This window comes from Strix uralensis, chromosome 4 (genome assembly GCF_047716275.1).
Source record: "Strix uralensis isolate ZFMK-TIS-50842 chromosome 4, bStrUra1, whole genome shotgun sequence".
Taxonomy (NCBI): Eukaryota; Metazoa; Chordata; class Aves; order Strigiformes; family Strigidae; genus Strix; species Strix uralensis.
In genome coordinates, this window is record NC_133975.1 from 83,544,180 (window position 1) to 83,559,121 (window position 14,942).

At 38.9% G+C, this 14,942-nt stretch overlaps 1 protein-coding gene across 4 annotated transcripts in view; it reads right to left on the reverse strand.

Annotated features, from left to right (window-relative positions):
- Window positions 1-1,571: 1,571 nt before the first annotated feature.
- Window positions 1,572-14,942, reverse strand: part of ARHGAP10 (Rho GTPase activating protein 10) — a 152,595-nt gene continuing 139,224 nt past the window's right edge. For all 4 annotated transcript variants that reach the window (XM_074867495.1, XM_074867496.1, XM_074867494.1 and 1 more), the window contains 3 exons: window positions 13,264-13,395; window positions 11,764-11,855; window positions 1,572-2,385 (listed from right to left, as the gene is read on the reverse strand). In XM_074867495.1, the coding sequence (XP_074723596.1) occupies window positions 2,297-2,385; window positions 11,764-11,855; window positions 13,264-13,395 (313 nt within the window). In that variant the 3' untranslated portion in view covers window positions 1,572-2,296. The remainder of the gene's footprint in view (window positions 2,386-11,763; window positions 11,856-13,263; window positions 13,396-14,942) is intronic.

Below are 14,942 nucleotides of genomic sequence, written 5' to 3' on the forward strand. Positions count from 1 at the left end.
AGGGTCACAGGACTGGATGGAAGAGACACTAAGTCTTTTATTCCTTCTCTACAGATCTGCCTTTTTAAGCCACCTCGGTTAAAAGGAAACAAACAAACAAACAAAAAAACACCCTAAAAAACAAACCACAGAGCTAAAGCTGAGAAATACGTTGAGAATTTTGGAAAACAGCAGCCAGAACAAGATCAAACATGCACTGCATGTTTAAAACAACAGCAAAACAAATGGAAGCAACTTAGAAAGCTTGTAAGCTTCAAGTTATCACAGCTTCACTATCTGACAAGCCAGCATACCGAGCTGCCACGCCTAGTAGGCTAATACCAAAGATTTACATTCGCCCTCTTTCAATATTTTCCATCAACTAGTAGCCGTGAAAACTGAGTGTGGCCACACAAACACCATCCTGCCTCCAGAATGACCCTCTGAGGCCGCAGATGAGTTGGTAGAGCTGTGGGCCCACGCGACACGAGAGCGAGCCAGCTTTGCCATGTGAACAAGTCCCTGTAAGGAAACAGGCGACCTGTTGCTGTGTGTACTGGTGCAACTGTCTCCTTAATAACTGAGTCAAGGAGCAAATTAAAGAACTTGATCTCCCTCGCAGAACTCCGAAAGTCATCTTCAGTGATTGGGTCACTTAGCCACTATGCCAAGAGAAGAACTGCCTAAAAGCTGTACGGCAGAGAGAGTTGCTGCTCAAATACCACGAGAATACACCAAATGAAACTCCTCCGAGCTATGAGGTTTAGAGCTGGAGAGCTGCACTGACTTGGCCCACCGTTGCTCCATCTGGAAATGATTTGTGCATACTCCAATGGTCTGTGCAGTCTGGGCAAAGGAACAAAATAATGGTATAGAGTTAAATCTTAAGGGGGAAAAAAGCCATCCCAACCTTAAGGCAGCATTAACTGTTAACTGCTTTACTAATCACATTAGAAAAATTTGCAAGCTAAGTATATCTGCAGTAAATGGCTCAAAATCCAGAGAGTCCAATTTAACAAATAAGTGAGCCTGTATTAGCATGTCATCCCATCATACTTTCCTGCATCCTCTCCACTGCCTCCCAGAGGGTCTCACTTGAAGGAGAGAAAAAGACAAAGATTAATGATAAACTGCACATAACCTTTTTTTTTTTTTTTTTTTTAATCACAAGGCACAGATTTATACACCACAAGATTTCTGGAAGCTTCTTCTACGACCACAGATAACTCTGTTGCTACTCGAACAGTTCTACAAATTATGAGGCAGCTACTTGAGGATTCTGATACTATGAAGTATCATTAAGAGTTTATAGATGACAATGAATGACAGGGAAGGAAGAGAGGGAAGCTCAAGCAGGAGCTAGACAGACAGACAACAGATAAAATGCAAGATGCCTCCAGGATGCGCAAGGATCATAGCCAGAGATTCTCTCTTCCTTTTGGCTTGAGCTTGCAGAGTTGCCTATTTTAAGTGAGGAAAGTTCCCCATTCATTTTGGAGCCTGCTTGAGGCTGACTGCAGACAGCTGCCAATAATTATTTCACATCATAACTTACAGAACCAGAGCAAAATATTCTCCAACATAGGAATGACTTAGGTCAAATAGCAAATAACATTTTATTTCATTTACAGTGATATTTTTGAGTAGCAAAGGAACCATGACATATAGGAGCCTGTAATAAAAGTTCATGTGTCTTATCTTTATAAAATAAATGAAATTATACACACAACATAAACGAATGTGCTCTTTGAAGACATTTGAAAAATGTCATGTCTTGATACCTATTATTTTACTTACTGATGTCTGTTCCGTACTGTCTATTCCACTTCGAAATATAATTTAATTGTCAGCATGATAGCTTTTTTTTATCTAACAGTATTCTCCAAACCCAAACAATATTCTGTTAAAAATGATGGTTATTGATGCATAATCTCCAGGACACTAAGTTTATAAAAATCTTCAACAGATATTTTTCAACTGATCTTCACAGATCAACCAAATCTTTGACTGAAAATGCTAGTTGTCTTGCAAACAAACATACCACTACTGCTCTTTACAACTGAAAAAAGCACCTCATTAAAAATTAACCTATCCCTCCATCCCCCTCTCTCTTGTCCCCCCACCCATTCCAAACCTTAAAGAATCTTTTTTTTTGTAATTCGTATTCGGCAACACTTAATGTCTTTACATAGATTGGGATCTTCTACCCATAGTCAGGCTCTTCATTGATTAAAAGCAGTCACAAAAGTAGAGAGAAGTGACTATAACAAAAATCCATGGATACCATGTACACCTTCTTGGCGTTCAATGCACAAAGCTATAAAAACTGAACATAATTCTGTGGAATAAGTCCTCTCTTGCCATTTAGCGTGCCTTCTAGCCATCCTGGTTCTCTGGAAAATTGCACTGAAAAAGAAAAAAAGGAAAAAAAAATTACTACATCTTTTATGCTTGAATTAGTACTTTTAGCTTTAGCTCCATCACACCAGGCAAAGCATCCATAAAAACATCCAGTCTTCTGCGATGACCAGTTAAAGAATCTTGCTAGGAAAGATGAAGAGGAGGATTAACTTAAATACTTGTATAATATAGGTGCTTGAACTACCTTCTGCAAAGTATACATGGTGAAATAGCTTTTAGGTGCAGGAGACTTCATTAAGGAAACAGTTAATAGAACTTAGGACAGGTTCATAAAATATAAAATCTAGATGGCTTTGGGGAGAAGTTAGAAATCATATCAAACAGTGGGAAGCAATTTCAGTAGCTGGGGGCAAAGCAAGACCAAAAACCTGTCTTGAGGAGAAGCAATGAATCTGGAAGCTCAGAGCCACAGAAAAAAGGCGTAGGACCTTCCTCTGCGTGAAAAGTAAGCATGTAAAGGATGATAGGGGAAACAGAAATGAGCCAGATCTCAGTCCAAGTATCATCACAGAGTAGAGCTGCTGTTGGAAGAGACCAATGGACAAAATCTGAACCATTCTTCTGGTTAAATCCTCCCTCTGAAATGCAAATCCCTAGCGCTATTCACAAAACACAAAGGAAAGGCCTGAAGGATACACATTGTTCCTTATGGCCATCCTAAAAGTGTTTGCCACTGCTGATCCCAAAGTTTATGCAAGAGTAGCCATGAATCTAAAATAAGAAAATTGTCAGCTCTGACTCTGAATGCCCCACAAGTTACTCTGTGAGCAACAGAACTAATGAAATCTGTCTTCCTATGTATATTTTGACCACATTTGACAGGAAGTTAAAAAAGAAGCATAAGCCTCATTTATTTGGAAAACAGTCTAAAAAGTCCTCAAATTCCCCTATCAAATTTCTCACAAGAACGCGATACAGGTACCTACTCACCTATGTAACTGTAAAATTCCACACTTCTAGCAACCTACAATATTTGCTACCATATTAATTTATCCTCACAGTGCTTCTGAGACAGACATTATTTAGGGAAGAGATCAGACAAATGCTGAAGCATGCTGCCAGCCATGTCAGTGCTTTATTTAAAACACATTAACACATTGAGGAATGAGGTATTTGCAGCCTTCTACAAATCAGGGAAATATGAGAAAGCAACATGTTAAGTCTCACTTTCAAAAGCACTGTAAGGCTCTAAATTTCAGCACTTAAAACATACTTTCCTCTAGTTTTTTCCTGGTGTCCTATTATTGTCAGTGAAGCTAGAAGCTGTGCTCCAAAATCATGGTTTAAACAACAGCTAGACCTCCAAACAATCCGGAAAACAAAACTGCTTTCAAATGATACTGATAGTTTAGATTCAGATCAAAAGTCTGGGCTTATATTTATAACGAACATCTTTGACAGAAAGATTCCAAAGGAAAAAAATACAGAGCAAATTACCTTTTAGGATCTCTGCGCACACAGTAACTTACATTACTATTAGTAATTAGCAGGCCCTCCTCTCCCTTTGTCATTTTTATTCCACAATTACAGAGTACACATGCATTTGAAGCTGCATCGCTGACACCACCACAAACCTCCCTCCAGCAGCTCCACTGCAGCGGCTGTAATTCTACCCTTCCCAGCAAATACGCCAGCAGCTCCAGCGGGCAGCCAAACCTCTCCCTGAAGTCTCCCATGCCTACAGAGCACAGCTGTATTACAGGAAACAAACTCCAAAAAAATGACAGATTAGGAAGAAAAACAACTAGAAAACCTGGAGGTAGGAAATTTCTACTTGTCCTCTGGAGCTCAACCTCAATTTGGATTTGAGAGAGGATAGATATTACTGGCACGAGAGTGTCTATAAATCAAGTGCCTGTTCAAAATGAGGGCAGCCCTTATCGGAGGTGATCACACTGAAATTTAAATTTACCTAAAATTTGCCCAGGGGAGGAAATGCTCAAACTGTGCTGAATCACTGGGCTCAACACAACAACAAATTTCAAAAGAAATATTTTCCAAACCAGTTTGATAACATAATATTGAACCCTGCACACTGCAGTACGTTCAGAGATAACACACAATGGCTGAGCAATCAGACCCGAGTGAAAATACCATTTTCACTCCAGAAGACTAGACATGGATGGTACAACTGAGCTCTGTGCTTAGAAAGTTAAATATCGTACATGTACGTTACACAGCTCAGGGCCTCGTTGTTAGCAGAAGTTTCTTGTAGACTCTATGAAGACTGAAGAAAGAATTAGCACTCAGATTACGTGTAAGATCACCATTTCTAGAGATCAGCCTTTTTTAAAAAACACACCAAGAAGTAATTCTTAATATTCAGCAGTGGTGGTGACTGTCATGTCGAGTAGGACTTCTGCCCCCCACTCAAATCGCCTCACACAAGAAGGGTTAAGATACCCATGTACATCACTGACTACTTCTGTGGGCAAATGGTATCAGCGGGGAAGCTGTCCAAATATAAAGCTGCTTTAAGCTCCAACGATCCTGCTTTCTTTGCTAATCCATTTCCAAAGTTTAGTGTACAACAGCATTTATTTAAAATAAAAAACACTTTACCACACCAAAGATATTTTGTTATCATCTCACAGCTCTTCTTAAACCCAGGACACAGGCTATTTCTGAAAAAATATCCTGCTCAAGAAGAGATGTTCCGTAGTGTCCCCTTTCTGTCATTTCTTCTCCGTTAACGATTACAGTTCTTAACACTTTCTCAGGCCTGCCTCATTTAAAAATACCTTGCTGCAGAAACCACATGTTTGGCCTTAAAACTACAACTCATTACTGGACCAAGCATCCCATAGGACTAAATCTTATATTGGCTAGGGACAGGAGGGGAAAATACTTGTAGCGTAAGAGATACAGAGCAAAGAACTAAAAATTAAATATTTTCATCAAGGTTTAACAAGCGTATAGCAAGACTGCACAACAAGACCAATCGGAGAACCACCACCAAAAGCCATCGCCTCTTAGGACAGGGGAAATAGCAGCAAAGCTGAGAGCCCAGAGTAGGATGGCAGCTTACTCAATACCTGCTGCCAGGCTATTTCAGCAGTCTCGCTCTAGTGGAGGCAAAGTGTAGGGCAGAATGTCTGACCATCAGTAATGACAGCAAGCGCTACGGAACAAGCACACCAACTCAAATGGACAAACAAAATCAACAGACTTTCAACTTGCAATGAGATGTTTTAAGTAAAAGCTTTTCTGATTTCATCTCATCAAGAAATACAGTAAGGTCAACTTGATATTTGCAGTTTCTTCTTATTTTTCTGTATTCTCCATAGGAAATGGTTTCAATATTGCCCATGTTACTACTATCTGACTGCAAATACACAGAATTTGCAATCAGCTCTTCCCAGAGACCCAATGCTATAAGCAGACCTTGTTCTACTTTAGCAGCTCAAAAGTTTCACGGGTCTGGACTACAAATGAGACCAAGACTCATTTCCACAGCAGTATTAGTTCATTGCCTAGGTACCACTAAATTCAGCAGGACTGAATCAGACACTGATCCACACTGATTTCCACACCTCTGTGGAAACTAGCTGTTACAGGGGGTAACAGAAACGGGGGAGGCAATCTAACATGCGTGGTGGCTGGCATTAGAGGGCCTCCCTTTCTGATGGACTACTTTACCAAACAAAGTAATGACCCCAACAAGCTACGTAAGTCAGGACTGCATTCTGTGGGCAACAGAAATTTCACTGCTAAAACCACCACAACACCAGAATACACTTCCACAGAACTCAATCATGCTGGCCAACATTTCACCAAGAAATTCAATTAAAGCAACAAAATGCATTTGCAAGCCCTCTGTGTTTAGAAATCCCTATGGGGTTTTGAAACAATCCCTATGGGTAAAGTTGACCACAGAAATACAGAAACATTTAGCATGCTTAGGGTTAGCATGGAATTTGAAATTTAAAAACTTGCTGTTTCCCTTAAGTATGTTGTGAGAAGCAGAATTATCTGGTGGACAGGACACAGGGCTAGGAGTCAAGGGGTCTTCTTCCTGCCTCTGCTAAAGATTTGCTGTGTGACCACAAATAAACCAGTCTGCCTATAAGGGCTCAGGCTTGTGAATGAAAGCACACTGATACACTGTGACAAATTGGTGAGAGGTGGAATTGAGCTTGCAGACAGACTTTCCTACATAGCTCCTAAGCTCCTGTTACCACTGGTGGAGATCTAGTCAATACAATGAATAGAGCAAGCACCCAAAGAATAATTTGGCTCACTCTAAAACAGAGACAAGAGGTTGGTTAGCCGAGTTGCTGCTGAGTTCCCTGCGCTATAACCTTAGTGACCTCTGTGTAGACATTGAGACTTGGGGTCTTTCTCCTGAGTTGATTCCCATCCCACCTGACAGCCAAACATCTCTGACAGTCCTGCACATACACCAACTACAAGGTAAAATGCATCAGTTTAAACATCTTCCATTTTAACATTTCTCTTCTGGAGACCACTGCTTCCACAACACTGTTGGCAGGAGCAAAGTCAGACGGGTTAAGGACTTCTTCAAACTTCTAGCAAAATCAGAAATTTGGTAGTGCTCATCTGCTACTTTTTATTGGTGAAGTGACTGAACTTTCAACAGCAGTCTGAGGTAACTACCTCCAAATAGCATGGAGGTATCTGGAAAGGAGAACATCTGTCCACAGTCTGTACACTCAGTTTCTCCAGATGTAAAATGGAGATAATTAATGCAGATGAATGTTTGCAAGTGCTTTGAAATCCACAGGCGAAAGGTGCACAAAGAAGTAGCTTTATCCTCATTTTAACCTCAACAAAATAATTATTTGCACATACAGTGCAATACAGTATTTTGGGAGTATAATGTCTCTTTAATGTAAATCCTCTAATTGTCAGTACCATAAGGACAGACAGTCCAGAAGCCACAGCACGAGTAAGAGGGAAGAGAGTGCCTTGGAGTGAAAACCAGGGACATCAACTAAGGCTGGCACTTTGTTACACTAGGAAAGATAAGAGGGGGATGACAATGGCTGCGTGAACAGGGCTTTTTGTGTTCCCTCTATGCTTTGTAGGGATGATGGGTGCCACACCTTTCCTGAGGAAAATTACTATAACAAAACACTCCCTCAGTTTTCCTCATATTTTCTCTCCCCCAAAAAATTGATTTTAAAAATTGTAAAAAGCCTTAATGAGAGCTATCTTGACAAGTTTTCAGGAAGCTTTCCTGCTAGAAATACCGCCAAGGAATTTTGTTGTGTAAACACCATTTATCCTATCTAAAACACTTCTCCCTAGTGAAATTCCCATTTACTGACTTCTAAGTAGTCTCTTTCAAGAACCAGATATTTAATAACATTTGGCTCCAAGGCTGGCAAGGTTTCAATGCCAGGCAGTCTGAGTATTCTTTCCATGATTATTGGGAATATCTGCTTCAACACAAAAATATACAGCCAGCACATGTGTCTCAATCGCAGATCATACTCTGCTTCTTCCCATATGTGCCCTTACCCAGCTGCAAACTCTCCAAGCTTTGCCTCTAACCACTTGAATTATATTGTTATGTGCTGTCAATAATATAGCCTGTAGCAACTGGGAAATAAAAATATTGGCACAGCCTAAGGTAAATTGAATTGAAGAGTTAAAAAAAAAAAAATCCAGTGGATATTGTTCAGATTACATTACTCATTTTCTTACACAATTCAATTAAATAGAAAAATTTGTCTTTTCTTTTTAACTTACCAGATGGCACCTTAGCGTTTATATTCTATGACACTTTAATGGAAAGACTGTGGGATTCACAGTAGCGCAATGCACATGCAGTATTGAAAACACCTGAATATGCAAATGTTCAGATTCTATACAGATTCCTATCAGGTGATGTAAAGCTTAATTTAAAATATTAGTACATCTAACCTTGTCAGCCTGAGACACAAACAGATATTTTTGTCCCCATTTAGAAACAGGAAATGAAGACAGGAGTAAAGGTTAAACTCTTACCTTCTTGCACCAATATTACATTTAGCAGCTATGACAGGTGCAAGACTGTACTTCACTAAATGCCATTATCCTGTCTCAGGCTAGAGCAGCCAGAAGGATTCATCCAGGGTAATACAGGTAAGAGAGAACTGCTGCAATCAACATCTGTGGACCAAGAGAGATGAAAGAGAAGAACAGGGAGGAAACAAAGAAGAAGAACGGGAAGAGAAAGGAAAAAACTCAACAAACAAACACTGAGAGGTAAGAGACAGGATTAGAAAAGTGAGACAAGCAGGATGGAGAAAGGAGAGACAGATAAAACCTTCACTAATGGAAGCAGCACTTTTTAGTAGACATTAATTTAACAGTTACTTTAATGGTTGATACTAGCTGTATGTCAACTTGATTGATGCACTGTCACTTTGATAGTTAAGGTTATTGGTAGAACTGCAGAATTGATGTATTATTACTTCAATTCTTCATTTGGGGGCTTTATTAGGGCATATGGGAATTTAAATTGAGTAACTGAAGAACCTGAATTGATTCACTGGAATCTGATCCCAGCATAGACACAAGGGTGCCTAGCTCAAAAAGAAAAGGCCAATGTGAAGGGACTTCAGAGGTTTCAAATACGGAGACTGGTCTGCACTCTCAATGAGAATACCCTTCTATATTGACAGAGCCATCCACGGCATCACATGTTGGGAACCATTATGGAATGACCATTAAGTTATTACACACATCCAGTTACTGCCTTATTACTTGCATGTTCTCCTCCTCCTTTTTTCTGCCAATCCACAGCCTACCTTCAGCTGAAAGCCCTGCAGGACAAGGACAATGCCTACAAAATAACCAGGATACAGTGGAATAAATCAAAACAAATGTCTTTAAGGAGATGTGATCTTTCCCACCGGAAATCTGCAATTAGGTTTTCAAAATGCAATCCACATAGCCTTTTCCCAAGCTTCCAACCTTATTTGTATGATGATATGGAAAAAGTGTCTTACAGTTGAAACATTTCTCCACAGCTGCCAAAGAGTCAAATTCCGTACTTGTTCTTGGACAATCCAACTCTCTGGTTGAAAAACTCAGCTGAGGCTATAATGCACCAAAACCACGGTAGCTTTGCCATAGCTTCTAGCAATCTCTTTGCACAAGAAAAGAATGTTAAGATTGCTCTTGCACAAACGCATGACACAGAAGCAACTGCTTCTTGAAAGATTTTTTTATCCCGTGCCAACACATCAGGTGTGCAACCCTTGCTGTTCTGCATGAGAAATGCCTCTCTTCTATGTATCAGATCTTTTCCCCCATGCACTAGATTTTTTTCCTGTAAAGAGTTTTATGTCTGCTGAAGATCCCTATCAGTCATGTTTTAAAAAAACTTAAATTAAAATAACTTGTATTAGAGACTTTAAAAAAAGCAATCACTTAGCTAATTCATCTTTAAAAGGTTTCCCACCTAACCTGATTCAGCTGTGATTTGCCTGCAAGGCTGCTCTAATAGGAAACACCAAGTATGATTTTGTAAAGTGAGTGCTAGTAGGGAAGAACCTAGTGGGGACCCCAGACCACCTTATGCTGCAAAAAAACCAAAACTGAACTCTGAACCAGGCTTACTATTTACTTGTTTGGGAGGAGGCAGTGGACAGGAATGGCCTATGCTCCATCTGCTTTAAAATAAGCATCACAAAGAAGGGGAAGGAGATGCCTGTGTGTGATTTTGTTGTTATATGTGCTTTAAAAAAAACAAACAAACAAAAAAACCCAACACAATTCCACTGAACTTCCCAATTGTTTCAGCTCATTAAACAAATTAGGAACGTTCTACTGGGGTTGGGGAGGATAAGCCGAAAAGGTTTTCATTTATGAGAAAAACTTTCCCACACACACTTTTGATCCAGTGCTAACAACAGAGTTAACAGGGTACATTTTAGGAAACAGAAGACATATTTAGTTAGCTTTTTAATGCCTGTAGGTTGATGTTTTCCATCTGTTTTATTAGACTGTGTACTATTCTCTTTTTTTCCTGCTGGATGTAAACTGGGAATTTGGAACACTCCTCCTTTATTGGACATCCAACCAAAGATTCTCACATGTGGTATTTGAATGACTGAGCAGTACATCCCCTAAGTGCGTTTGGTCATGCAGAATTAAATGCCACTTTCCCTCTGGAAAACACATATCAGATTTCTGACCTGGTAGCAAGCTAAAAGATGAAAACGGATGAGAAGGAAACAGACATCACTGCAGAATTTCTAGATTCTTTAGAGGCCAGTGTAGCTCTTACTACCCCCCTGCCTCTAGACAGACTGAAAGACTGAAATACTGGTCTCAGTGCTCACAAGGTTCTTCGGGATGTAACTCTCAGATCACTTTGATTTCCCCCATCTGCACAAAAAACTTGGATGAAGACTTGGCCAAACTTAAGAGTCTTCTGGTTTTTAGTGTGAATGCAATTTTTTATCAAGGTCTTGTAATAAAAAACAGTCTTACCGTGCTGCTGCTACGAATTAAGTTCCGCTCAGAATTGTTATTAAATTGCATTTAAGTAACAAGAATTGCTGAATTTGTCCAGGCCCTGTTGAGCCATTCCATACCATCTCTTTCTTATAACAGGAACTTCCCTGTGATAGGAAGAAACTATGCTCTAACGTCTTCTGCTGCATCTTCAGAGCTCGTATTACAGCAGAAGCTCTAAAAACTTAAACCATCCTAATCAGTTTGAAGTCCCTGTGCAGTTGCTGAAAAGTAGAGCCGTAGAAGCTCACTGAGGAGCAACACAGTCTTGAGCACAGGAATCACCTTCTGGATGTTCATATGTCGTACCACATTTGGGCCCATAGAAATCTTTATATACAACCCTTCATTCTGCACCTCAGTGAATATTCCTTTTTCTACAAGTACATGCACGCACCAAAGCACCCCTTGATCCAAAAAGTAAACACTCCCTTTTCTCTTCAGTGATCACCTGATTTACTTGGAGCTCTCTTTGCTTGAAAATCCTTAAACAAGTTTTTTTCCTTTAAATGAAAGCCCATACGTTATTTTACAACAATAGTTCACATTAAAAAAAAAAAACAAAAACAAAAACAAAAAAACAACAGTTTCATAGGCCAAGATTTTTTCTCTATTGCTGAACAACATTTTTTGGTACTACAACACATTTAAATGCTGCTGAAGAATCAGACCAATTGAAAGTGACTACTCACTAGAAATCAAAGGCATTGCCTCACGGACTAAGTATATGCCAAGTAGCTTCTGCATACCAGAAATCTTCTACGTCACCAACTGTGTGCCACCAGCAATGTTGGCAGAATAGCAGTTCGGCTTGTATTTTTATCCAAAGCCATTTTAACACTTTTGTCAATTTGTTTTTCATTGCTTTATATTTACTCAAGCAGTACTTACCATCTTCAAAAATTGCTCCTATCTGAAATGATAATTCAGAGCTATGTTCTGCTTCACATGGATAAACTGCTCTTGCTTTTCGGTGGGCAACACTGAAAAATGAAATTATGAATTATTTTTTACTATTATAAAGACACTCTCTCAACCATTCTCTCTCCATTCTCATTTAGAGATGACTAAAACTTTAAACACAATCTCACATGCATCATTACAGGCTTGCAATTCATATACACAAATGCCAAAGCTGAAGCTTCACAGCTTACTGTTGGCATTTGTGAGTATCATACTCCCAACTTTATGCACTCTTATTTTTATGACAGTTAAACCTGACTTTCAACTGCAGTTAAAATTTTGCCAAGTGCTAATCGGCAATGAAATCAATAGTAGGCAAAGCATACTATACTTAATTTATAGACTAATCATCATTATATCCTCTGAAATGTTTCCTCATGAATCTTGCAATTCAGCTTTTCACTATCACTGTACAGAATTTGCTTTTTATATTTGTTTACAATACAACATTACTAGACTACTGAAGATGCTGGTTTGTCCTAAACGCAGTAAGAATTCTAACATTTCAGGCAGTCTTTTAGAGGTGTTCTCAGGATGCTCAGTAATCAGTATGAATTTGTCCAAAGTACTTATTTCTCCAAATACCATAAACAGAGATCTTGGAATATATAAGTATTTTTGGCACGGGTTATTTAATCACGTCTTTGCGAACTGACAGTTTGCTGCTGCCCAATGATGCTTTGTTTAGACACAGCACCCACACCATTAAATCATCTTTTGTTGAGCCGAGGCAACAACTACACATAAAACGTCGGGAAAGATACTCCCTGCCTCAAGGAACTTGCAGTCAGACAATGCAGTTCTGGTGCAAAATGGGGCCAGTAATGTGAAATGGAATTTTGTTACCAAGTGTTGAAAAGAATTTATGAATATACTCAGATACTGTAAGTAGAAAAGCAAATATTATAAAATTTGAAGGGAAAAGCTAAGATAATGAAGACCTTCAAAGGAAAAAAGTGAGAATACATCAAAAGATGGACAACAACATGGAAGGAAGCAGAAACAGGCTGGCCAAAAGAGTGAAAGAAAATAATGAAACCACAGAGAGAGGTAAATACATGGGAAAGTCTTTCAGAGTCAAGAAGGCTACGTTGAGAAGCTTAAATTTGACGTGGGTGACCATGGAAAAAAAAGAATTTGTATTTTAAAAGACACTAAGAAAATCACTGCAGCAGAGAGACACTATGAATTGACCACCCAAATCAAAGTCTGCCTGTATTAACCAACAAGCCACTGGCTCAGTCTGGGTGTCTTCTACAAGGAAGGCGTTCAAAGGAAAAAGAAGACAAAGTAGGCAGTTATTTTATTCTGTCAAAATCGCTAAGGTTGCATTTGAGATAATCATTCACAACCTGAAGAAGACATGAATTAGCTATTTTTGAAAAGATACAGATAAATAACTAGCAAAAGTTGAAGTGCACATCATACCTTTCTGCTGCTCTGTCACTCCCAGTGGCAGGGTTAGGGAAGAAGAAAGTGGATGGTGCAGTATTTGTGGCAACTGGGTTAGCAGACGGAGTATTCATCCACGAGACCATCGATGGGCGGCTTTGACCAGGACTAAGAGGAAATATATTCAAGGCACAGTTAATGAGGTGAATAAAATTTCTTTTCATACCAAAATGTTTGACTCTTAATAACTAGATAACTAGTTAGATCCTCAAATTCAAACCCAATAATAATGTCGAGCTGATTTTGCAGACATGACCATCATATGATTCTGCATTTCCTCCTTGAAAGTATTTCTCCTGCATGCCCTACATTCTAAGCTAAGATGAATTACCTGAGATGTATGACATAACCAATAAAAAGACAATATTCCACATTCCTTATCTAATAAAGACAGATACAATGAAACTGCATATAGCAGGCTATTATTTGAGCTGCCACATTGCCTCTCCAAGTTTTGATGAATCTATTTAAAAACCTTCTCAGTGCTGTACTAAGGCACGTATGACTGGGAAGACTTCAAAAGAGGCTGCAACTATTACAACATTGGGATCACGATGCCAGCTCCGGATTGAGATCTCATTCGCATAATGGCTGCCCTCACGAACACACAGTTCAAATATGTATTAATGGCTGAACACATAGTTGCCACAAGAGGAGAAGAAATAGCACCCAAAGCTAAAACTTTTATTAGTCATTGAAAACACAAAGTCCTCCACAACGTAAAGGATGTTCCTAATGTTCCTTGAAGAACTAAAGCACTGGCAGGCTTTCTTTCACTGCACGGACAAAACAACAAATAGTCTAAACATTTAACGTCAGCATATCTTTGGAACAAAGAACTGGACTTCAAAGAGTTTCTATTCAGGAACAGAATTAAAATCATTCGCACACAGCTTTCACAGAGGAATCACCACTGGGAAGAACAGACTTCACAACACAGCATTCATCAGTTTGTCTTATTCCAAGATTAACCTATTAGATAGCACAAATCTGCAAAGTACCACCAAAATCTTGGAATCCAGCCAAGAAGGTTTTTGTGGGGGTGTAAATGCACACCTAATCAAGGTGTATTGACCAAAAGCAAAAAAAAAAAAAAAGGATCAACACAGCAAAAAAAAGGATCACCCCAGTTATAATTGTAAATGAATAAAAGAAAGCAGGAAACCTAACTTATATAGCTGATTTTAATCTTCTTGTGCACTGGCATATTTAATTTCTAGAAGAAAGGATCACTATTGTTGGTTTGTGTAACATGGTTTACAATCAAATTCAACTTTTACAAACTGATTTTCCTAGCCAATATATCTCATAGTCATTCTAGCAATTACATAGTTAAGCAGATGTTTATTTTGATTATTAATTTTTAAATTTAGTACATTATAAAATGGTGAATGGCACATTCCTTATTTAACAAGACAATAGTTTTTCCTTTGGATCTGTGTCAGGCAGCATTTGGATGAAAACTGGAATTCACAGTGTATGAAAACAGCATTCTACAGTTAATTCCGCTAATAAAAATGAAACTTAGATGTGCTGGAATCTTAATCATAAAAAGGGTTTATCAAAAAAACACGCTCTGCCTTTAAAACTATTGGATTTACCGAATAAAGGAAAAATTCATATGTAGTAAACTAAGTGAAAAGCTGGACTATGCT